Source organism: Rattus rattus, chromosome X, assembly GCF_011064425.1.
Source record: "Rattus rattus isolate New Zealand chromosome X, Rrattus_CSIRO_v1, whole genome shotgun sequence".
NCBI lineage: Eukaryota > Metazoa > Chordata > Mammalia > Rodentia > Muridae > Rattus > Rattus rattus.
In genome coordinates, this window is record NC_046172.1 from 58,739,562 (window position 1) to 58,765,178 (window position 25,617).

General features: G+C 41.2%; 1 protein-coding gene across 1 annotated transcript in view; it reads right to left on the bottom strand.

Moving 5' to 3' along the window:
* Positions 1-677: 677 nt before the first annotated feature.
* Kif4a (kinesin family member 4A) overlaps positions 678-25,617 on the bottom strand; it is a 58,549-nt gene continuing 33,609 nt past the window's right edge. The window contains exons 13-25 of the mRNA XM_032889389.1: positions 24,495-24,578; positions 23,713-23,826; positions 16,025-16,180; positions 15,810-15,910; positions 13,992-14,121; positions 12,360-12,530; positions 11,754-11,861; positions 10,577-10,654; positions 9,990-10,088; positions 9,357-9,533; positions 3,471-3,587; positions 1,733-1,855; positions 678-1,540 (exon numbers count right to left, since the gene is read on the bottom strand). Coding sequence (XP_032745280.1) covers positions 1,340-1,540; positions 1,733-1,855; positions 3,471-3,587; positions 9,357-9,533; positions 9,990-10,088; positions 10,577-10,654; positions 11,754-11,861; positions 12,360-12,530; positions 13,992-14,121; positions 15,810-15,910; positions 16,025-16,180; positions 23,713-23,826; positions 24,495-24,578 — 1,659 coding nt within the window. The 3' untranslated portion in view covers positions 678-1,339. The remainder of the gene's footprint in view (positions 1,541-1,732; positions 1,856-3,470; positions 3,588-9,356; positions 9,534-9,989; positions 10,089-10,576; positions 10,655-11,753; positions 11,862-12,359; positions 12,531-13,991; positions 14,122-15,809; positions 15,911-16,024; positions 16,181-23,712; positions 23,827-24,494; positions 24,579-25,617) is intronic.

Consider the following 25,617-nt stretch of genomic DNA (forward strand, 5'->3'; position numbering starts at 1 on the left):
CTCCAAAACTGTGAGCTAAAATAAACACATTCTCTTTTTTTTCTTTTTTTTCGGAGCTGGGGACCCAGGGCCTTGCGCTTGCTAAGCAAGTGCTCTACCGCTGAGCTAAATCCCCAACCCCATAAACGCATTCTCTTAATGAACTCGTTCTCTTGGGAATTTGCTATTGTATGGTAAAGCTGACATTTTATTTTCTTATATACAAAGTAAGGCTCCTATTGACCTTGAACATTTTTAAAAAGATTTATTTACTATGTATATATTGTTCTAACTACATATAGGTCTGCGAGCCAGAAGAGGACATCAGATCCCATTACAGATGGTTGTGAGCTACTGTGTGGTTGCTGGGATTTGAACTCAGGACCTCTGGAAGGGCAGTCAGTGCTCTTAACCACTGAGCCATCTCTCCAGCCCAAACATTTTTTTTTCTTTTTTTGAGAAGGAGGCAAATACAATTCTGGCAGGACCGTGGGGATGGGGATGCTCACTAAATGTGTAGAAACTCCGTGTCAGTGTTCTTCTTTCCCCTAGAGCAGCAGAGGTGAATCCCCTAAGAAAGGGTAGGAAGCTGGGTCAGGAAGCTCAGCGATAGAATGTTTGCCTGGCATGTCTGATCCCCTGTGCTCAATCCCTATCGCTGTAAACAAAACAAACCACCAAACAAAAAACTAGGCAGCTTTCCCAGAAAAAGGAAGTATGTGTATTTGCGGGGAAACTGAAATGGATGCTTTAAGACTTCCCAGGGGCTGAAGAAAACATGTTGGAATTTTACTTCTTCCTCTAGCATAGAAGGATCTCCTTCAAATAGTAGATGAGCTAAGGTTTATTTATTTTAACATTTTTAAAATGTTTCATTCACTTCAGTAACATGGGTGATGGACAGTTGAAGGGTTTGTAAAGTCCGGAGTTGGAATGGAGCAGGGAAGCTCCATGCCCAGTTCCTGAGGTGTGGTGATGGAGTCGAGCCAGGTCACCATCCCACTCTTCCATTAAGCTGATGTGATCATGAGAGAAGAACATGTTGACCTCGACTCCATGAAGATACAACTCAACTGCTCACAGAGAGCGAGCTAGACTGTCCTGGGGACTGGTTCCTCTTGAGTATCAGGAAGGTCAGTTGGTTCTCTCTCCAGTAGAAGGTTCAGCACCTTCTAAAGAAGCAAAGTAGTTTTTCGTAGGCAGAGAGCTTAGACAGTAAAGGCCCTCTTCCTTTCAGGGACTTTTTCTCCTTTTCTCAATAGCAGGACCTAAAAGCTACAGAAGTCATTAGTGCCCTTCCCCTCTGTGCTACAGCCTCAGAGTGTGTCCAGGGCAGACAGAAGAGACAGTGGCCCTAACCTCAGTGGGACTCTTCTTGAATAGGGGAGCAGCCAGAGAAGAAGCTGGTATTGCTGGCTAGAGCTCGCTTCTTCTTCTTCCCCATGGCCTTATTTTCTTGTGTTTCTGATGCAATAGGTTTCAGTTCTAGATGGTCAGAGGAAGAGGCAAAATCAGGCTGCCTCAGCAGCACCTGATCTGCATCACACATTTCTTTTAGGATCTAGAAAAGACAGAGACAGAAATGAATACACGGGTCTAGCCGAGCCATGACAAAGACTCCACAAGGCATCTCCAGCCAGTACATAGCACTCCGACAATATCTTCCCCATGATAATCTCCCACAACCTTCTAGCACAGCCAATGCAGAGAAGGACGGATATAGTTTTTTCAAGTCTTGTATTTAGTCACCCACCTTGCTACTGGGAGTCGTACAAACAGGGTTGAAGAAGCTTAATCCTGAGGTCACCTCTGTGGGATCTTCCAGTTTGAAGGAGTTTTCAGAATCTTGGTTTAGCTCAATAACATCTGAGTTGTCCTGAAATCAAGCAGATAGGCTTATTATCATTTAGCTACCTGAGTTACAAAACAGCCTGTTCCTCTTCAGCCAGGTAGGTCCCAGCTCTAAGGACCCGATCAATTTCTCAAAGCAAACCTAAAGGAGCTACTGTGTGGAGAAGCCATAGGACTTAACATGTTCTGTCCTGAAAGGAATGGTGTCATGCTTAAGAGGCAGACTCCAAGGACCTGTATATGTCTAGAATAAGACATACTAGGAAGGAAACTTTAAAATTAGGCCAAGCTGGGTGTGGTGGTATATATCTGCAATCCCAGAACTTGGGAGGCTGTGGCAGAGGGACAAGTTTGAGTCCAACCTGGGTATTTAACAAGTAAGACCTACTCTCAGAAAATAAAATAAAATAAAATTAGGCCAAGCCTTGATTACGTCTTTGACTAAAGTTCTACTACCTATAATAGCGCCCCTATAGGAGGCTACCTGCACTAGTATTGCTTTCTGATAAGGAAATGAAATCCAAAGGCCAGAAGTCACTTAGGTCACAAGGTGACTGCATAGGGCTGGGATTAAAACTGTAGCTGTTTGTAGCCTGAGGTTTCCCCTGAGTTGCAAGTCACATGAGTTTGCCTCTGGATTTTACTTTCCTCTTCTGTAAAATGGAAACACTGGCCCAGATCAGGGCTTTTCTTTGACTGAAATCCTGAGGGCGGCCCGACAGGAAGTACAGGAAGAGCACATGGCTTTGATGGAAATGGGATCTAAAACTTTTGGGCAGAGAGCCTTTGATGCAGCAGCTTCAGGGTTCTAGATCCCTTATAAAAATCCATGAAGACAGGGAACCCTTGTAGGTCCCAACTATGTGCCTGACATTCAGCCTGACCTACAAAGAGCTTGTCATTTTAGTCCTCTGATGCTTACTTAGTTTAGAAGTCTTTGAAAGGAAAGGCCCAAGCCAAATTGCTCTGTGTAAACGTTTAGGAAATGCATGAAGAATGCTTGTTATACTACACTTGGTACGAGTCTTGGATTACGGATCAAGAGCGGTGGCAGTGAAGACTTCTTGCCATGGGCACAGACATGGCAAGACATAAGGAGAGTTCAGGGATTGAAGCTGCTTGTGCTGCTCTTTTCAGGGCACATTTGATTTCTCAGAGTTTGCTCTTCCTAGGAGTGACATGAAGAATGCTGCAGTTAACTTGGCTCCTACCACTGACTAGCAGATGAGATTCCTGTGGGTCTTTTCCTGGAGCCACAGAATGCTTGGTTTCCTTAGGGTCTACTAACTACTGTCTCAAGATGCCAGAAGGATTAACTTCCTCTCTGAAAGCTGCCCTCTCAGCACGTGCCTTTCACGGTTGCTGCTGAGCCTCTGGACGAGTTTGATCCTGTGTCCCTGTCTACCTGTAAGTTCTTGCTTTCCTGTCCCTTGTTCCTGTTTTAGAAATCCTACAGAAGCTTCTCAGCAAGGCTGGCGGTAAGGGTGGGGAGTGCATACTTGAGGAGTGAGCCTCTTTCTGGGTGCAGAGAAGGGTAGCAATTACTGTGTAGGAGACTCCAGGTTTCGGGGTGGAAGGAGAAGGATAGAAACTCCAGAGAGGTTCAAAGGGATGGTGAGGGGAAGCAATACCACTCCTACCTGGCTGTGATGGCGGTTGCGGCATTTTGTGGGGTCACAGCTGCAGGCCCCATTACAGTCTGACTTTTGCTTTCTGCATCCACATTGCTTGTTCCCACACCAGCCTTTGCAGGAACACTGCAAACAGGTTTGTGGGAGGGACGTGATACTGAAAAGGATTCCATCCCTCCACATGCAAGTCTTTTTAGAAAGAAAGGGAAGTGCCATCATCTTGACCAAATCTGTCTTCTCTATGCCCTCCCTCCATTTAACCATAATCACCAGGAAATAATTAAGAGCAGGTTACACAACTCAATGCTCTGTTTTGGGCAGTGTAGCTGAAGATAGATAAGGGGGCTGTCCTAACACCCTCATGTGACCAAGTACCGGGTAAACGCTACTCACCATTTCAAGGGCAAAGCCATGCAGGCAGCAGCATGGTTACAATACAGTTAGGTTTATTTTAGGACTGAGTCAGATTTTTGTCTAACGAAGTATATTTTCTTTCAATGCACATTTCTACATTTTGTCCAGTGTTAGCTACGGCTTTGTTCAGAGCACTAACTCATACACACACACACACACACACACACACACACACACACACACACACACACACACACTTATAGCCAGTTTACAGTGTAGCCATGTTTATCAGACTCTAACAATAGCAGAAAGCTAGAAGGATGATTAATAGTTAAGATAACAAAAATTACAATCCAAAAATATTTTGACAGGCTGCAATTATAGGCTGAAAGGAGAAAGAAAAAAAAATACAATAGGGATAAATTCGAGTTTGGTATTTAGGTCCCCCTAAATCAGTTGTATAATACATGGGGAGACTGAGCTATAAAGTAGTTCGTGCAGCAGGTCATGGCAGCCCAAACCTTTAATCCCAGCACTCAGGGAGGCAGAGGCAGCCAATTCCAGGGCAGCCAAGGCTACATAGTGAGATCTTTTCAGAAAACCAAAACAACCCCTTCAAATCCCCAACAAAAATGAATCCAATAGTCTAGTATTTAACAAGGCTTGAAATTGCACAGCAGTGGTGGTGCACACCTTTAATCCCAGTACACGGGAAGCAGAAGCAGGTGGATCTCTGAGTTGGAGGCCAGCCTGGTCTACAGAGTGAGTTCCAGGACAGCCAGGGCTACACAGAGAAATCCTGTCTTGAAAAATCAAAAGCAAAGAAAAATAAACAAAAAATCCTCCAAGACTAAACCCAAAACCCCAAACCAAAACCCTAAGGCCTGAAATCATAACTGTCAGCATTTGTTTTCTTGCCACATCTCCACATCTCTGTGGACTCATCCTAAGTTTATAATAAAATTCAAGATCTTAGCTGCTTTTCACATGAGAACTATTGTGTTTGTTCTATAGCTGTAAAGGAAACCACAATACCATCGTTTTTCTGATCAGGAGCATAACATATATCAGTATAAAATTTGAAAGCCCAAGCCATGATTTCAATAGCTGTATACAATATTCCATCATTTTATTACATCAATTTATTTAACTAGTTCCCTAATGTTAGATGTTAAGATAGTTATGAAAGAAAATATTTGCTACTACAAATCCTATTACAGTGGATATCCTTGTCCACAAACAAATAGCTATGTGTACAGACCAGACCCTCTGCAGCTGGCCCAACTCCACCTAACTTTACCTTTCTCACTCACTTCTTGACAATGGCCTTCTCAGGTGCTCTGAGACACAAAGCCCATTATTTTTTTTTAAAGATTATATATATATGTGCCAGATCCCATTATCATGGTTGTAAGCGGTCATGTGGGTTCTGAATTGAACTCAAGACCTCTGGAAGAGCAGCCAGTGCTCTTAACCACTGAGCCATCTCTCCAGCCCCACAAAACCTGTTCTTCGCCCGAGGTGTTTTCATTGCCTCTTCTCCTTCACCCCCCCTCCCCCTCACTTTCTTGTTTGTGACTGAGGCCTGTATCACTTAGCCCAGGCTGGCCTTGAATGTGAGATTCTTCTGCTTTAGCCTCTTGAGTACTAGGATTACAGGGGCCTGGTTTCCTCACATTTCCATCTCGTCTTAACCATCTCTTTGATTCATAAACAGCCTTTGCCCATCATCCCTATGAAGTCAACATGGGATTTTCGTTCTCTTCTGTATCACCATCTAGAACTGTTTTGTTTTCCTGCTTACTATGTCTTTTCCTACAAGAATATGTTCACAATGACAAAGTTAATTGTTGTACTCTCAGAAATAGTGCTCATTCCTGGCACAAAGCTACTTAGAAAAGACTCATTGAATGAATACAGCAAGTTCCATATTGATGGCTATTTCCTTACTATGTGTATAATTACTGGATTGAAGAATATGAAAAGTTTTCATGTAGCTGTTCCTGAAGTGAGTATGATGGGAATATTTTTAAAGTTTCTGATAATAGTTTGAGGTTGCCTTCCAGAGTAGTTATACCAATTTACATGTCTAATAGTACTAAATAAGAATGTCCATCCTAGTCACCTTTATCAACAAATACATTAGAATAAATTAAAGAACCCCTTTAGCTACTTTAAGAAAAGCGAAAGGTAAGAGTTCTATGACCGGTCTTAGAGCTACCCCTTCAGAACGGCCTCCATTCATTACTGTAGCCTGGGTCCTTTGTCCACTTGTGACTAATCTAAAGGCTTCAGAAGTGCTCTTTTTTACCCTGTCAGCATTTCTCTCTTTCATCTTATGGGATAAATATCACAAATGATATCTCGAGAACTGTCATTGAGTGATTGGACTTTTCCCACAGTCAAGACCCAGCAGGATGATTTATAGACTAGTATACTTCACTTATATGATATATGAAACAGTTTCTAAACGCCAGCTGTCATGGACTTCGGCTGTTGCTAATCTTCAAGGCGGCAGAGGCTAGTTGGTAGTGGTAATGGTAGAGTTGAATGCTCATAAGACACTTGACGGATTGGCATTTAGGTCACAAGAATGTCACATATGTAAGTTATAATTTCATCTTATTTCCCCTCATTTAAGAAGGAAGGAAGGAAGGAAGGAAGGAAGGAAGGAAGGAAATCTTGGGGAAGAGTTCTAAAATGCCAAGTCCTACCTCAGATCAACGCAGTCAGAACATCTAGAGGTAAAGTACCAGGTTCTATGTTAAAGATTTCCCTGGAAAAAACTAGGGTCGGGGATACCATTTTATAGTCTGTAATTCTAGCAGAGTATTCAATATATCTCAGAAGAAGATCTGGTCAAATTTTAAATTCAAAGAATAAAGAATACCAGGGTAGGACTTAGAAGTGTTTACTCCTAAATTTAAAACTTGGCATGACCATGGAAAAGTCACTTTCAAGTTCAGCTCTTCTCATTATCAGGAAAATATAGACAAGAGTATCTGCTTCCTTTGGGCACATATGGCGGCACACAGCTGCACTGGGAGGCCAAGGCAGGAGGCCAGCTTGAGCCATGTAGGGAGCTCAAGGCCAAGCTAGTACACTAAGTTCTTGTCTCAGAAAAGAGCATAACTAATAAAGATGTGCCCCACCCCCGGGTGATAAATGAGAAATACTTAAAGATGCTTCCAGTGCCTTAATAAAAATATAAATAATCTTATTCCTCACAAGGTGATATATATAGTACCTTTATATGATGCTGTAGTGTGTGTGTGTGTGTGTGTGTGTGTGTATCCTTTTAACCTCTCTTATACAATACAACATCATATAAAGTTACTATTGTTAAAATTTTGACTAGTCCTTAGACTCAAGACACTAGCACCGGAAGTAATGTATGCTGGTTTCATCTCTTCATCGTATATAGAAGGGAATGCAGGCCCGGGCAGAGAGTAAGTGCCTTGTCCAAAGTTACTCAATGAGCTATTAATAAGTTCCAGACTAGATAGAAGCCATGCCTCTTTAGCTTGTTACTCTGTCTACTATAGCATGAGATCTATCATTTAGTGTCTCCTTAGTGAGGAAGCCATTAATTCTGAGAAAGCCATCCTTTCGGGGCCTGCTACAGTATCCTTTTGAAAGATGGTCTTCATGTATAACTAATGTGTCTTCCAAGCAGTCTGATAAAGAGTGGACAAAGCATTTGCATATTGTGAGGTTATTAAATAGGAGAGTCAACTTGATCTCTTCACACATAGTCACTTATCAAACTAAAAGGCATCATTTCAGTGTTTAGATTTAGAACATCATTTATATTAGGTAGTATTTCGTTACAATACTCACTATGCCTCAGTATTTTCCTTTTAGGTTGGAGCAACAGTGTTGATCTAGTAAGCTTTCCCTAAGAACAAGTGGACCCATAATTGCTTCACACCTGCAAATCTCTTTCCAAAGGTGTTAGGCCCTCCATCTTTCTGTTCCTGTGTATGCTTCGGAACTCTGCTCCTTAACTTAGATGGCCATTTAATCTACATTCAGCTCACACCACTACTTCAATCATAATAGTATAAATGTTTGTTGAGGAAATAAACAAAATGGGCCTTGGGAGATGGCTTTGTCATTAAGAGAACTTGATGCCTTGGCAGAGAACCTAGATTAGATTGCCAGCACCCAACTGGTAGCTCGCAATCATCTCTAACTCCAGTTCTGGGGGTCTAACACTGTCTTCTGATCATTGCAGATAGCAGGTATGCACATGGTGCACACACATACCCCAGGCCAAACACTCACATATAAGTAAAATCCAAAGATACAAAAAGGACAGCCATGCCCTCCTTTATTGTGTCTAAGTGTCCCAACTCTCTGGTTTGAGTCTCTGCAATGTACTATTTATCGTACCCTTTCTATTAGCCCACACCTTTCTACCTTAGCAGTCACCCTCTTCACTGTCATCTTCTTAATCTGTACCTCTTCTGTACCCAAACCCTCTCAAGTATTTTTCCGGAGATGAATGCTGAAGTTCTAGATGTTTCTTTCTACTCCTCTGTTGGATTTCTCCATTAGCGCATTCTTGATGTGTTTTGCTTCACTTTAGCATTTGGTTTTACAAAACTGGTCCAATCAAGTCTGCTTCTGGGAAGCTGGAAAGTAAAGTTCGGAGCCATTTTCTAAGAATGTGGTTATAGGGCATAGGTGGACTAGTGGTGATGGACCATAGTGTTTTGGAAATTAATGTTTCAGTATAAAACAGTTGTATTTAGCAAGTATGGAGGAATAGCATTGTGGAAGTTAATAAAGTGCAACTTGAAGTCAGAATGATTTTGAGCTGGGCATGGTATCATAAGCCCACTTCTAATTTCAGCACTCCGGAAGTGCAGGTAGGAAGACTAGGAGTTTACATCATCCTGGGCTTCAAGTGACTTCAAGCCTAGCCTGGGATTATATGATACACCATCTCTAAATCAAATCAAAACAAAACAATCCCCCAAAGTCAGAGTCTTCCTCATTGGCCTTAATTTAGCATTTCTTGTTCTTAATTCTCTTTTTTTATAATCCCCTTTGTTCCTTAGTCTTGTGAAAAAAAGAAATACACTGATGATAATTTGTTATGGTGACCATGGGCAAATTCACTTCCCTCTTGTGAGTCTGAAGTCTATTTGTAAGAGGCAAGTAATGAATACCTCTGTGGATTTTAAGTGATTATTAAAATGATATGTGATAATGGTGGTTGGTTCAGCTATATAATATGGGCTGGGATGATCAGTTGGGGATCAGCTTCAATGAAATGGTCTAGAATTCTAGCTGCTCAGATCGCCATGATCTTGAAAAATCAAAGAGAGCCAGCCAACTTGAACGCTCAGGTGTGCCTGCTGGCCTCATATGTAGTCCATACAGAACTAGTCCAACAAGTCTCTGTCAGTGGAGTCAATGCCTCTGAAGGAACTCCAAGTAATTACAATGCAGAGAACAGAGACCAATTTGAGACTTAGAAGCTAGCCCACTGAGAATTAACCTAACATGGGACGTTACAGAGTTGCCTCGTACCCCTTGGATGTTCTTCTTGGACACCTTGACTAATTTTGTTGGGATCCACTCCTCATCAGCATGGTCATCACTGTCCTCATTCTCTTCCTCAGCCACAGAAGTCTCTGAATAATACTGCAGGTCCTCGATGGCGAAGCTTTTCTCTGGGCATTTTTCTTTAATACGGAAAGGTTTGGGCTATAAAAAGATTGAGGTAGTTAATAAAGTTTTAAAATACATATGATATGCTGGCAGTTATTTACAGAGATTTCAGACTTCTTAAATATATTCTACTTGGTTTTGCTAATCACAAACATTCTGCGTTAGCCTTGCATAGACTTTGATGAAGTAGGAACTGAAGGCTAATCAATCTGAGGGAGGAGGAGAGGAGTGATGGTCTAATGAGGTAAGTATCTCTGGATGGACAGCTGAGCACAGCTTTTCTTCTGCTCCTTCTCATCTGTGTTACATAATAACTGTGCATGATCGACCCCAACCGGCCTTCTGAGGAAGGAAGCTGGATATCTGTTTTCCGTTGCACTCTAGCTTTATTTTGGACTTCCTACTCTTATAGCCTCTGACAAAAGACAGGTTTAGTATACTCGGTCAAGCCTGGGCTATGCAAAGGGATCATAAGACGACTGAACATTTTACCTTAGGTGGAATATATTCGAAGGAAGAGTCTGGAGACTGGAGGATATTTCTCACAAGATGGGGTTTCTCTTTGCTGACGACTTGGAGGAGGTTCAGTTTCTGTTTGAATAGGAGAGACAAAATATATATTGTTAGGGCAGATTTTGGGAGTATCCGTGGGTAACCCAAACATTTCGGACCTGAGCTGGCTTTCATGTACTGTTACACATGATAGGACTCACTTTCTCAGATCACTACTAGATTTAGGAGGGGTTATACTTTAGTTTTTGTTTGTATCTTTGTGGGTTTTTACAAGACAGAGTCTTCCTATGTATCCTTGGCTGACTTAGAGTTTACTATGTAGACCGAACTGGCTTCAAACTCAGCCTGTGTCTGCCTCCCTCTGCTGGGATTACAGGTTATCTATCACCAGGCCTGGCAAAAACTTGTGTTTCTAACATTTTGAAATGAACATGACTGGAGCACAGAAAAACCCAATGGAGACCACACAAACCAGGCAACATAATCAGCCACACTGGGGTTGCTTCAAGGGCTAGCCTCAGTGGGAGTCTCCTGAGGCTTATCAAGTGGGTGGCAAGTCGTCTTACCTGCTTGATGGCACTGTTCTCTTGCAGAAGCTGCTGATTTTGCTCACACACTTCTTGCATCTTCCTAAGCTCTTCCTCCTATTTCCAGATCGCACAGTTATACGTTGGGTTATTTTGGGTCCACATAAGAGTTACTAAACAACTTGGATGAAAACACTGCTTTCAAGTGTCTGGTAGATGATTTTTTACGCACGAGGCACAGGCACACAGGAACCTGCCATGCTAGGTTCTTTGAATGTCCGTTACATTTCAGTATTCCCCAACAGCCATGAATATACTTGAAGGAAGCAAACTTTCCTCTCCTTTCCCATTCTCACCCGTGATGTGCAGAGCGCCTATGCACACGAGCAGGTAGGTTCAGAATCGCACACAGCATTAGCTGTTTCCTGAAATCTGCAGGCGCTGCTGTGCACCCTTCCCACATAGACTAGTCTGCACCCTAATTTAAAGCCTAATTAAATTTGCTTGCAGTTGAGGCAGCAGGATTCATGTATATAACTAGTCCGGTTATGTCTTACAGTGGGAAGAGAGCATGCAGGACTAAGCTTCTAGGTTGGACTAAGCAGTGCTCCAACATGTTTCTAAAGGGCGTGGTGTTCCCAGCCTTTGAAAGAATGTTAGATCCTGGACATTTTACTAACATGCCAGGCTTCAGCTCAGAACAAGATACATGTGAATACCCTTAGGATCTTTTTCGATTTATTTTTATGATTTTTAATTATGTGTATGTGCCTTTGAGTGCAGTTGCCTGGAGAGGCTGACAGCCAGGTATGGGATTCCTCCTGGAGTCGGAGGTACATGCAGTTGTGAGCTGACAGACGTGCTGAGAACTCAGCCCTCTGCAAGAACACGAAGCGATTCACCACAAAGCCCGCTTCAGCCCGCTGCCATCACGTTTTTAAGTAAATACTAGATGAGTATGTTTCTTCAGCGCTAAAGCTTAGGGTTAAGGCAGAAGAACCAGGAGGCCTAAGTATGACACGGAGGCTTCTGTTTGAGTCCTGAAAATTAGGTTATTCTTATTGGAGCTGCTCTGACTTTCCCCTCACAGGATTCAATAGGGCCTCAAAGGAGTAAAGGCTCTGGTTTGTCAGTGGTTAATTACTTTCTGCTGCAATTGCCACGGCCCGAATGAGTCAGGACTGTCCGTCGTGTGCTGCAGTGTATGCACACATACCTGACATTTCAGGGTGCTCAGCAGCTGCTGTTCCTTCTCACTAACCGACTCCTCCAGCTGTTTCTCTGTCACTTGGCATTGCTGCAGCTGACTGAGAAGGTACAACACCTAAGGAAAGACACAACACACTGGGCGATATCAAAGGAGTAAGGGGGAAGGATGTTCATTCTCTAGCTCAAGCAGTGGTCTGGGTAACATTTTTGTGAGTTAAAGATGAAGAATGTCTTTTCTGTTCATGGTCCAAAGCAATAAACCTAGGAAAAGTGTTTCTCCATGTGTTGACCTTGGAATTTGAGTCAGTGGTTGAGAGCCACTTGGACAAGTTACTTCTGTGTCAGGTACTTACAAAATGTGGAAAAGACAAACGTTTGAAGGAAGCTTCATGGGCCACTGGTGCCCGTTTCTTTATTTTTCAAATAGTGACAGGATCCCAATATAGTCCAGACTGGCTCTGACCTTGAGACGATTCTTCCGCCCTGCTCCCCAGAGTGCTGGCATTACAGGTGTCACCAGCATGTCAGGCACATTCTACCACTTTTGAAAACTGAGCAACCCAAGGCAGTGGCGGCCCGTGCCTCACCATAACTTCTTGTCTTGATCAGTTACCTTTTCCTGGTGCTGCTGTTCCACTCTGACCAGCTCTTCTTTCAACTCGGTCTCTATTTTAGCAAAATGACTTTGCTCCTCAAACAGCATCTTCTGTACTTCAATACAGCTGGCCTTGCTCTGACTCAGGCCACTTTCCAGTTTGCTCACCTGTATTTTGGAGGAGACCAGCTGAAAAGATAAGAGAAAATCATTTTATTTGGGGAATGATCTACCTTCTCCCATTCATTGGGTAAGAAAAGGTCAGCTTTCTTGAAATAATTTGAGAAAAGAGCTTCTAAGAAAGTCTAAATCCATTCTCACTTTTCCCCATGCCGTGTGGATTCTAATAGTGAACTTAAATACTACTACTGGCTTTAAATTTTTTACTTTTGATGTATACGAGTGTTTTCTGCATGTATATCTGTATACAATCTGTCTGGTGCCTGCAAAGGCCTAAAGAGGGCGTCAGATCACCTAGAACTATAGTGACAAATGGTTGTGAGCTACCACATGGGTGCTAGGAATCAAAAGTGGGTTCACTGAACCACCTCTCCAACCCCTAAAAGGACTGCTTTATTCCTAGGCCCTAAGGTGATTGTCAATATTTATGCAAAGACAGGGTAGAAGCCACAAGTTGGTCATTTATCTGTTGCTGTGTTTCAAGGCAAGAGTAAACCTAACACAGACAAATCTGACAATTGTAAAATTCTGAATCGTTAAGTAGATCTTAAATTTTAAAGAGGAATTCACACAGCACACAGCTTATTAGCCAATTCTGCCTCAGAATCTGTTTACACGTTAGGACTCGTAGACATGGTTGCTGAAATTGCAGATCTTTCTAGATATGCCTCTTTAGGCAAGACTGGTATCCAGTACTGGCCTACTTTTGTTTTCACTACTAGCCCAGATAATGAGTAGGGTTCCTTAGCAGATACATCTGCTAGCCCAAGAGAACTGTACAAAGATAGCAACATAGAAACTTGTGCATTCCTTGAATATATTGGTTGACTGATAACTTTGATTCATCTTCTGACAGCTTATGATGAACTCATACATTTAAGATCAGTGAAAAAAGCTGGGTGTGGTGGCATACGCCTTTAATCTTAGTACTCTGGAGGCAAAGGCAGTCAAATTTTGGGGAGTTAGAGGCCAGACAGGTCTACAGAATGAGTTCCAGGACAGGGAAGGCTACACAGAGGCACCATGTCTCAATAAAAACCAAACATAAAATAAAAAATAAACAAACAAAAATCAAAAAATAATAAATTTTCCTTAAAATGAATCTATATATATCAAAAATGATTAAGTTTTCTCCTTGAGATTGTGTCTCAAGTTAAATACACATCTCATACATGTTTTTTAAAAGTGATATAATACTTTAAGCATAACCAGTAACTTATGTTTTTTTCTAGCAACAATAGCTCACATACATGTATACATGCTCTAATGTCAGGCATGGTGAGATATCTTTTCTAATTGGCTTGGACTTACTTCTAACCAATGTTTCCTCATTAAAGGCTTTAATATTGGTATCACTGGGGTTTCTACCATGACAAGTAGCTACAGCAGTAAGAAAGTGTCCCCAGCGCCTTCTACTGTGACTGCCCCAGCTAGCTTGCCTACAGCTGTTGCTAAGAAGAATGGTTTTACCTCTCCAACTAAATACTTTATGGCACATTTGGCTTCGAGAATCGTGGCAATATTCTCCCAGCGTTGTTTTGGCTGGTCTTCACTTTCAGCATCCAGAAGCTTTTGCTGTAGGTCTGCAATCTGAGCACTCCTTCAAAGGGGAGAAAAGTGAGATTTCCTGGGATCAGCCTCAACAGCAAGGAGAAAGGGAGGAGCCGAGTAGACAACGAAAAGAATTTTATGTATGGAATGATCAGTTTAAAAATAAGCCACCTGATTCAAATTTTATGTGATACTTCTAAACCTGTAACAAAAGGAACCCTAATGAAATATCTGAATGGCTTTAATTTTATTAAATACTCATTGAAATAAATGGAACATATATATTGAAACTTAGAAAAAATTTCCATCTTTTACTTATTTTATTTCTCTGTGCATATATAGGTATAGGAGTGCACACATCATGGTGTATGAACTTTCTGTTAGTTCCTTGTCTCACTATTTTTTCAATTATTTTGTTTAAAGCCAGGTGTATGTATACTTTATTATATTGTATTGAGGCCCACCCGCCCTAGCATAGCTATGGCCATTTTGTTCCATGGCCACCAGCTGTTTCATATTGTTGCTATAATATACCTGCCAGTCATTGACACAGAAAAATAACAACTTGGAACAGGGTCATACTGACCACATACTCTGTTATGTTCTGTATGTTCTGATATTCTTAAGAAACTTCACAACTGTATGCTTCTGGGTAGGACCCATCAAATTAAAAGCTGGTATGAACTGTTATGTCTAAAATGGCTTGAGTCAGGGCCAGCTCCTAGCAGCAGTTCCAGCACCTGCATATGAGCTCATTGGTGGATTCTCAGCCTTTCTAAGCTGCCCCAGGAAATGTCCAGTGTGCAGCCCTCAGCTCCTGAGCATGTGCTATCCACCTGGTCAGTCTTTAGGTGTGTGCTCAATAAACCATCCCTGCCTGACTGGGATCGGCGTTCGTGTGGTTTGTGGGGAGACTTTTGGATCCCAACAGTTTGATCTTTTTTTATTTTTATTTTTCAACACAAGGTTTCTTTGTGCAGCCCTGGCTGTCCTTCCTTACTCTGTAGACCAGGCTGGCCTTGAACTCAGATCTACCTGCCTCCTGAGTGCTGGGAGTAAAGGCGTACACCACCTCCTGGCTCAGTTTTTTAGCTTTAACCTTCTGTCAGATATGTAGCTGGCAAAGATTTTTTTCCTATTCTATAGGCTGCCTTTTCACTGGAATGATGGTGTCCTTTGACAAACAAAAGCTTTTATTTTTTATTTCATGAGGTTCCATTTGTCAAATGCAGGTGCTTCCAGAGTCCTATTCATAACACCCCTTTCCTGTACCCATAAGTTGAGATGTGTTCATTCTTTTCTCCTCTATTGAATCATGGTATCAGGGCTTCGAGTTCCTTGGAGTTGTTTGTGTACAAGAGAGGATTTAGTTTGATTCTTCTCCATGTAGCTAAGCAGTCTGACTATACCATTGTTGACGTGAAGATGCTGCCTTTGCTGCAATGTGCATTGTTGGTCCCTTTGTTAAAAAGTTTCTTAAGATCTTCAACTTCATTTGTAAGGTGGGAAGAGTGCCACTTACCTCAACCAGCATCGCAGTTACGGCCTAACACAATGGATGTAATCTGTGTAGCACAACATAACTTTAAACACACAGGTTCAAAACACACTTACATTCTTTGGAGTTTTTTCCCCACAAACATCTTTTGAAAGGAAGGAAACTCTTGAATGACTGTATTGACAGTGCCTATTTGGATTCCAGACATAACACTTCATGAGTCAGTACAACCTCATTACCTGAGCTCCAATTCACTCTCCAGGCTTTCAATCTGCTTTGAAATAGAATCCTCTGCTCCTGAATCTTGACCATGCACTTCATCTCGTGAGAATGTGCGCCTCTGCAAGGATAGTGGGCAAGAAGATGGGATTTAAAGGGAAAGAGTCCTCAAATGCAGTGAGGATTTGCTGGAAACTTCGTGTGGTTATGGATAGTGTTTCCCCATGATACTTACTCGGAGTTTAGGAGGTGGATTCTCTCCAGATTCTCTTTTTTCTTTGAGTTGTGCCACATCCTGAGCAAGGATCTTTCTCTCTTCAAGAAGGTCATTCAGATGCCTTTTGGCTTCCTCGGTACTGACCATAACCTCGATTTCATTTCCAAGCCAACTCTAGAAGAGAAATCAGTGATATGTGAGTTGGGGCTGAGGACCACATGGCCTAGACCCTGTTGAACTTGATTTCATTTGGACCAGAGTCTATGAAAGCAGGAGTGAGATTTTTATATGTGTCTATGTCACTAAAATCATTCCCTCCCTAAGAACCGTCATCAAGAGTATTCCCAGTCATGAGGCTTTCTATAGAAACCTTTCTCTAGCTATCCTAGTACTATTTATTGTTCACTATAATATTTGTTTTTTGCCATTCACTGGTCATGACGTTTAAGGTGGATGGTGGGTGGTAGAAGATGGCTCTGCAGTTAAGGGCACATATTATTCTTCCAGAGGATCCAGGTTTGGTTGCCAGTACTTTTGTCAGGTGGCTCATAAGTGGCTGTAACTTGAGCTCCTGGGAATCTAATGCCTCTGGCCTCCTCAAACATCTGCACTCATATGCAAACAACCATATGCATACACATTAAATATAATGAAATAAAAAGAAAGTTCTCAAAAGATCAAGACCTGTGCAAACTCAAACCAGACAAAATTCCAGGCGGTAGAAAGTGGGCTTAAAGTCCTGGCACTAACCAAGGAGCTATGGACAGATGTCAGGGGATGAAGAGTTAGTGTCTTAGCTCCTAGTAGGTGGACCACACTCCTGTGGATGGCCACACAGCAAAGAGTATTTGGGAAGCAAAAATTGGAGTGATGGGGTCAGAATAAAAGCAAGGACATGAAGTTGGTTGCATAGGGAGTTGGAGGTGGGTCTGATGGGAGACAGCAGAGGAAAGGTGCATATGATCCAAACGGTATACAAAATTCTCCAAGTATTAGTAAAAACACCCAGACAACAACCACAAAGTCTCAGTGAGCATTCCTGAGAATATTTAGCCTGATGATGAAGCTATAATATACTAATTAGTTAGTGGTTAAAAAGAAAGCTGGAGAGGCCAAATCTGTATCAGATAAGTAGAATCCCTACATAAGAATACTACCATAGGGGTTGGGGATTTGGCTCAGTGGTAGAGCGCTTGCCTAGGAAGCGCAAGGTCCTGGGTTCGATTCCCCAGCCCCGAAAAAAAGAAAAAGAAAAAAAAACATTAAAAAGAATACTACCATAGATAAAAGGGTTGCTTTCATCAGGGAAAAAATAATTCTCAATACAAAGCATCCATATCTATGAAACAATTATCTTTAAGCCATCAAAGACAATCGAGGGGCTGGATAGATGGCTCAGTAGTTATGAGCACTGACTATTCTTCCAGAGGTCCTGAGTTCAAATCCCAGCAACCACAAGGTGGCTCACAACCATCTATAATGGGGAATCTGATTTCCTCTCCTGGTGTGCATGAAGACAGTGACAGTGGACTCATATACATAAAATAAATAAATAAATCTTTAAAAAAAAACCCAAAGACAATCAAAGCAACAATTTGCTACTTATGAGAAACATACTTTAAAAATAAATGCATAATAAACTAAAATCCAAAGGATGAAAACACACTAACACTAATCAAGAGAGCTGGAGCGATTATGTTATTATTAGACGTAGATAAAGACAGGCATGATGGTGCAGACCTACATCGTAACACACAGGAGGCTGGGCAGAGCATCTTGACAGTGAGGTAAAGCTGAACTTCAAAAACCCTGACTTGGGGTTGGGGATTTGGCTCAGTGGTAGAGCACTTGCCTAGCAAGCACAAGGCCCTGGGTTGGTCCCCAGCTCCGAAAAAAAAAAAAAAAAAAAAAAAAAAAAAAAAAGAAAAAAAAAAAAAAAGTAAAAACCCTGACTCAAAAAGCAAAGCAAATGGAGACGCTCTTCAGTGGAGGGCTCAGGGCCAGGTCCCAGCAGTCATGAGTGGCTCACAACTGTCTGTAACTAGTTCCGTTGGACCCAAGGCTCTCTTCTGACCTTCCAGGCACCAGGCACAGTGGGGTGCTAATGCAGGCCAACACTCAAATGCATCAAATAAAGACAAGAACTTAAAAGGGCAAAAGAAACCAGTAAAAAAGAACAGGTGATTTTAGAATAAAATATTACCAAGAATAAAGAAGTTAATTTCATAAAAATGAAGAAACCAAGTAATTCTATCTTTTCTTTCCATCAAGACAAAGTCTTGCTATGTAGCCCTGGCAGGTTTGGAACAGGTTGAATCTAAACTGCTCCATATTGTGCTATGAAGCAGAAACCAGCATTATTTTTTGATATTGTGTTATATGTTTTCACTTCCCATCATATTTACAAGATACCTATTGTGTCGCATACCTATACAGTCATTTTGTTTTTCATTTTCACTATTTAATAAATTTTTTTTTAAAGATTTATTTATATTTATTATATAAGTACACTGTAGGTGTCTTCACAAGGCATCAGATCTCATTACAGATGACTGTGAGCCACCATGTGGTTGCTGGGATTTGAACTCAGGACCTTTGGAAGAGCAGTCAGTGCTCTTAACCACTGAGCCATCTCTCCAGCCCTACTATTTAATAAATTAATAAATTACATTGGATCTTAATTATTTAACAGACTTTTTGCTAGACGATTTTGTCCAATTCTAGGTAATGTGTGTTAGTGCACTTAAGGCACATGGGCTTTAATTCAGCATTTTCAACTTTTTTTTTAGTATAGAATAGAGTTTATTCAGGGCATGGAGAGGGGATTTAGAAGGTGGTAGAGACAAGAGAGAGAGAGAGAGAGCAGAGAGAGAGAGAGAGGGAGGAGAGAGAGAGGGAGGAGGGGAGGAAGAAGGAGGAGGAGGAAGAAGAGGAGGGGGAGGAAGAGGAGGAGGGGGAAGAAGAGGAGGAGGAAGAGGAGGAGAAGTAGAGGTTGGCCATGAGCACATGGAGAGGGGGAAGGGAATGGGGAAAGAGCAGGAACAGGAAAGGAAGGCGAGAGCAAAGAGGAGCAAGAGAGCAAAGTCATTTTCAACTTTAAATATAGGCATTTTGGGATGGGGCCTCATTATAAGCTGAGAAGCACCCATATATAAAATTATAAAAAATGCCACTGTGTTTGTAAGTTATTAGTCTGTAGTTTTCTTGTAATGGCTTTATCTGGTTTGAGTATCAAGGCAATGTAGGCAAAAGTAGTCCTTCCAATTCTGTTGTCTAAAAGACCTTGCATGGAACTAATAGGATTTCTTGCTTTTAAAAACAATTTGGGATAGGCATGATGGCACACACCTCTAATACTATCACTTGGGAGGGAGGCAGAGGTGGCTGATCTCTGTGAGTTCAAGGCCAGCTAGGTCTACATAGTGACTTCCAGCACAGCTAATTCTACATAGTGACACACTGTCTCAACTCCTTGCCCCCCATTTTTTCATATATAACTTAAGTCTACCCTCTACTTCCTCCCCGATTCAACTTCAAAAACTGATCTCAGGACAGAGATGACTCAGTGGATAAAGCACTTACTACAGAAATATGAACACTAGATTTTACTTCCCAGCACCTGTGTAAAAAGTAAGGGATGGGGGTGTGGTGACCTGTGTGCAATTCTAGCACTTGGGAGACAGAGACAGGGCACTCAGGGCTAACAGAGGATCAGGGCTGGTTGAATTTTGTTCTGAGTTCAGTGAGAAATCAGCAGCGGAGAGTGAGGAAGACACCCAACATCAACCTCTGACCTCCACTAGGTTCACACCTACCAATGCACTGCATGTGTATGTGCAAACATACGTAGGTTTTCTCTATGAACTTATTGTGTAATCTCTATGAACCATTTCCTAGGTGCGTGCCAAAGTGAAATGACTATACTTATGGAGAAACCTGCCTGTGACTTTTAAATAAATAGTAACTTAATTCATAATGGCTGAGTTTAGGTGTTGACCTGATTGGATTAAGGGACACCTAAAGAACAGGTAAAGCTTTTTCCCCTTTGATGTGACTAGGTGGACTGAACTGCGAAGATTTACCACCAGTGTGGACAGCTACCACCCAACAGTGTGGACAGAGTCCCAGTGAGAACAAATTTGACAGAGGGAGAATGATTCCAGTCTTTCCTGGAACTGGGACATGAGAGCTTAAAGCACTTTGGTCTTTGGACTCCAAGACTTATATCAACACCCCCAGATTCTCAAGTCTTTGCTTGTGACCAAGAATTACACAATCAACCAGTTTCCTGGTTTTGAAGCTATGAGACTTAGAATGAACTAGTGTCCTGGATCTCCAGCCTGCAGAGATCCTACGCACCCCTTGACCTCCATAAATATTGCCTTTGTTTCTCTGGAAAAACTAATACAATTGAAAATTATTAGTTGGGTGTGACAGTTCATGACTGTACCATCACACTGTGGAGGCTGAAGCAGGAGGACTGCTGCAAGTTAGAGATTAGCCAGCCTGGGCACACAGAACCAGTCCACGCCATCCTTCGTTTAGAAAAAAAAAAGAAAAAAAGAAAAAACAATAGTCAAAAGCATTTAAAAACTGACTGGATTAACAAGTCATAGTAAATCCATATAATGGAATATGACTCAGTGAAGTAAATATACAAATAAAGTACAAACTGTTGATACAAATAACACGGATGACTCTCACATGCATCACATTAAAAGAAGCCATCTTTTACGTAATTAACTATAAGACTAATGCAAAGGAGAGATGAGGTACTCATCAGTGGACTAAGCTGCCTAGCATGCACAAGGCCTTGGGTTAAATCTTCAGCACTGACTGAAATGTCCAATAAAACACACACATACTACTTCATGATAGTTATGCCTTAATAAAATAAACTGGGTTAAGAAAACAATGTTATTTGCCATCCTAGTAGGCTAAATCCTAAGGTTATTTTAATAAGGAAAAACTCCTGAAAAATAAAATCAATTTTTAATAAAAAAGTATCTACTTTTATATATATACAGGGTATTTTGCCTGTGTACCACATGTTTTCCTGGTACTGGCTGGGGCAAGAAGATGTCTGATGTCCTGGGATTAGAGTTACAGATGGTTAAGTGTGGGTGCTGTGACCTGAATGTGGGTCCCCTGGAAGAACAACCAGTGCTTTTAACCACTTAGCCACCTCTCCAGTCCCCTTCACTTTTGATAAAACCCTTATATATTCTTATGTCTTAGCTATAAATTCTATGCAATCCTAATGAAACTCATAGGAGACTTGCCAGAAATTTATAAGCCAATTCTAAACTTCAGATAGAAATGCAGAGAACCTATTTCTCTAAAAGAAAAAAGAATAAAAACTTATGAGGACTTACACAATCTGATATTTTGGAAATTAAAGGATAGCATTTGAGACATTTTAGTAGTAGCATAAAAGTAGATATGTAGATGAATGTAATAGAATTTACAAATAGATATGTAGACATATAATTCTGATAGAGATATTATGATTAAAAATACACATTTCAAGAAAGGAATTAAAGGAGGAAATCTTAGCAATCCTGAGTTTACTAAAGATCTCAAATAAAACACAAAGACTATGAATCATAAAAAGCAAGTATCAATACACTGAACGATATCAATTAACCCTGTGTTGGGTATGGTAGTGCATGCCTGCAATCCTGAACTAGAGCAGGAAAGGTTGACACAATCTGAAGAGAAATCGGAGTATAACCCTAGCACTTGGGAGGTAGAGGCAGGAAGACCAAGAGTTCAAGGTCATCCACAGCTACACTGTGAATTTGAGGTCAGCCAGGAATACACAAAGGCCTGTCTCAACAATGAAATGTAAATAGTTATCTTTGGTATTCAAAAGATTCTATTTAAAAATGAAAACAACAACAACAACAAAACAATAACAAAAAAGAAAAGTCACAGCCTAAGAAGTAAATAATTGTAAAACACAGGGTCATCTGTTGGATATATTTCCAAATTATAGAAAGAATTCAAATTTTATAAAAGTACAACAAATCAAAAGAAAAGAAAATATTTGGATACTTCACACACACACACACAGAGAGAGAGAGACACACACACAAGCAGGCGGAGTGTGGTAGTGCACGTCTTTAATCCCATCTCTCAGGAGGTGAGTTTAAGGCCAGCCTGATGTACATAGTGAGGTCTAGGATAGTCAGGATTACACAGAGAAACCCTATCTCGAAACAAACAAAAAACCAAAGAAACAAAAAACCAAAAAGCTAGTAAAATAAGACATGTATGGCTCCTACAAAAACTTGGTATGTGAATATTCAGCACAGTATCTCTAATAGCCCAAACTGGAAAGAATTCAAATGACCACCAGTAGGTGATCAGATAAGTTAAGGCTTATCAATACAACATGTGGGATGTCGCTCAGTAATAAAAGTAATTTATGTATGCAATCATATGGACAAACATGAAAATATCTATGCTGAATAAGAAAACCATTTAATTCCATTGTATTAAAATTATAAAAAATAAAAATAAATTTGTAGTGACAAAAATCTCTCATTTTGGTTTTCTCAGGACAGGGTTTCTCTGTATAACCCGGGTGCCCTAGAACTCACTCTGCAGACCAGGCTGGCATCAAACTCAGTTATCTGTCTGCCTCTGCCTCCCCAGTGCTAGGACTAGAGGCTATATTTGGGTTTTTTAACTTAAAATTAAAAAAAATTAGATTCCCGTATGCGTGTGAGTGTTGTGCCTGAGTGCATGGATATGAACTATTGGAGACAAATTGCATTCCATGGAGCTCGAGCCTGCTTTGAACTCATGATTTTCCGGCTCAGCTTCACAAATGCTGTAAGGGTCACAGGCTTGCTACCGTACCCGACCGGAAAGCACATCTGGTGAGTCCATGTGTGCTGGTTACTTTTGTCATGGCTTTGACTAAACCCGACACAAGCAGCTTAAGGAACAGTTCACTGTTTTTCAGAGATCGACGGCACACAGCTCCCCCAGACAGGAGTAGGAGGTAGGCGGTCACCCTGTGCTGAAATGTCAGAAAGCAGAGAGGACTACTCACACTCAGCTTACTTTCTCCTTTTTATTCAGTCTAAGACCCCAGCCCATGGGATGGTGTGATCCAACATCTCATCACACTGTGTGCTTTAAATACAAACCTTTCACTGTATGTCAATTATACCAGAATAAAACAGTAACTGAGCTATGACGGGCACAGATACTAACAATTCTCTACTCCTTTTTTTTTTTTTTTGATCCTAGATTTTTTAAAATATTATTTTCCATTTATTTATTTGTTTATTTGTTTGTTTCTTTCATTCATTCATTCATTCATTCATTCATTCATTCACTTTACATCCTGATCTCAGCCCCCTCTCTTCCAGTCCCTCACCGCCAAGGTCTGTCCCATTACCCTCTCCTTCAGCTCTGAGAAATGGGAGGTCTCCCTTGGGTACCACCATATCCTGGCACCTCAAGTCATTGCAGAAGGAGGCACATCCTCTCCCACTGAGGCCAGACAAGGAGGCCCAGTTAGGGAACAGGACCCATAGGCAGCTTGTTCTTTGACAATAGTTTAAAGATATCTTTTGGAACATAAGGATTTCAGGCAGAACTTCCAATTCTGTACTTACTTTTAAATCAGAAGAAAGTTATTTCCTATCCCTAGTGCATGTAAGAACAATGTCAGTTCAAGGAGTTCATACCTTTATTCGAGCTGCAGTGCCTTCCATTCCACGGCTCTGGGTCTCTTTCCGTTTTTCTGCAACCTCCTTTTGCTTTTGGAGAGCATCCTTAAGACGTTTGTTAGCAGCTGCTGCCTAGATAGAAATGGCGAGCGGTTATGCTGAAGAGCAGCTTCATTTGCAGCATCTCGGCAAACAAATTCTGGGTTTCGATTCCTAAAGGAACTGGGTTTTAAGTTACCATGGACATGATAACGGGTGAATAGCTACTGCCTCACAATGTGCAAGAGGAGAGGTATATTTAAAGGAAATCCCGCAGGCTAAAACTGTCTGGCGATTCATGTATTGCTAGTAGTCTGTTTTGTTTTTGTTAGAAAAAAGCCATATTAGAAAGAAAAATTCACACTTGAATGGTACAGTTGTCAACCCCGGTTTTGTTTGTTCACAGGCCATACGAGATACAAAAAGATCAAGCTTTTGGACTTACTCGGCTTGCATGGTGGTGCATGTTCATAATCCCAGCACTTAGGAGGTAGAGTCAGAAGGATTAGGTGTTCAAGGCCAGCCTTAGCTATATAATGAGTTCAATGACAGCCTAGACTACATAAGTTCTGGTCTCAGAAAAACAAAAAACAAAAAAACAGAAACCAAGAACAAACCTACTAACAAAACCAACCAAGGAAAACGATTCATGAATTTTGCTAGCCAATATTAACGCCCCGTTTCCTCAGACACTTTGTGAGCGTGTTTAAGTAAGAAGATGATAATGCTTGCGGCCCAGCAGACTGGCTTTTCTTACCTACCTCCTCAGTTTTACGTCTGAGCACATTAGACTGTTTCTGGAAGTTTCTTTCAAGTTTGAGCAGTTCGTATTGCCTTTTACGATCCTGATAACAACAACAACAAAAAATCAGATCTCAATGGATGTTCAGGTAACTAAAACAAATCCTTAAACCAAGAAGCCTCCTCAGATGTCCTTTATATTTAAGGCTTCGTCAATTCGATGAGTTGCCTTTATCTTCTTTTATCAGAATTAGGAACCAGAAGTTCTAGAAACTAGGTTTGCACATACATAAAGATCCTTGTCTTCCCAAGCTTATTGTTCTGTGGCCAAATTGTTTGTTTCTCAGACTTGAGTCAATTATAAATATTACCATAGAATGTGAGATGTGAAAGGAACCAACAGACAGCCTTGTCCATATAGGTTGTTACTGACAGAGCTAGAACTCAGGTCTACTGATGAGTAGATCAGTACTCTTTTATCCTTAACTGTATGAGTCTACTGGTCATAAAGCCCAGTGGTTGGGAAAAAGGAGAAAGATATGACACAGGCAAACACTTATAAAATTAGGACAGCTCCAGCGAAAGGAGCTTCTCATCTCTGTACAAATCTAGCAAACCCTGAATATATCCTCTCTGCTTGGAGATGAAAACTCATGACCATGAAACACTAGGGGATATCACCTGCTTCAAATAACCTCATACTCTGATCTCTCGGCCCTATCTTCCTAATCCATTAAGCTCTCTGGTTCTACTTGTTGCGTACCCAATTTGGATGACATGGTCAGCCATTTTAGTCATATCTTTGCTAGCGTACACACAAGAAGTCTTATGAGATGGCCAACATGGTTGAACTTAACGGTGTGGAACTGTAGGTAATCCTATTTTAACAGGATGTGTGTTAGTATGAAGCCAAGGGAATTAGACAGCTAGGAAACTAAACTAGTTGAGTAATACAAGCAACCAACACTCTCCCCACCACGAAGCTTCCTGAAAGAGATGTTAGTGCTTCTAGCTGTCCTTACATTTTACTTGGAATTACTTTCTATTGCTGTCCTGAAAACTCTTCCCTATTTAACCCAGTGTCCTTTCTATTTACTGTCCAAACTTTTGACAACTTTTAGTGTCATTAGCACTCCCGATACA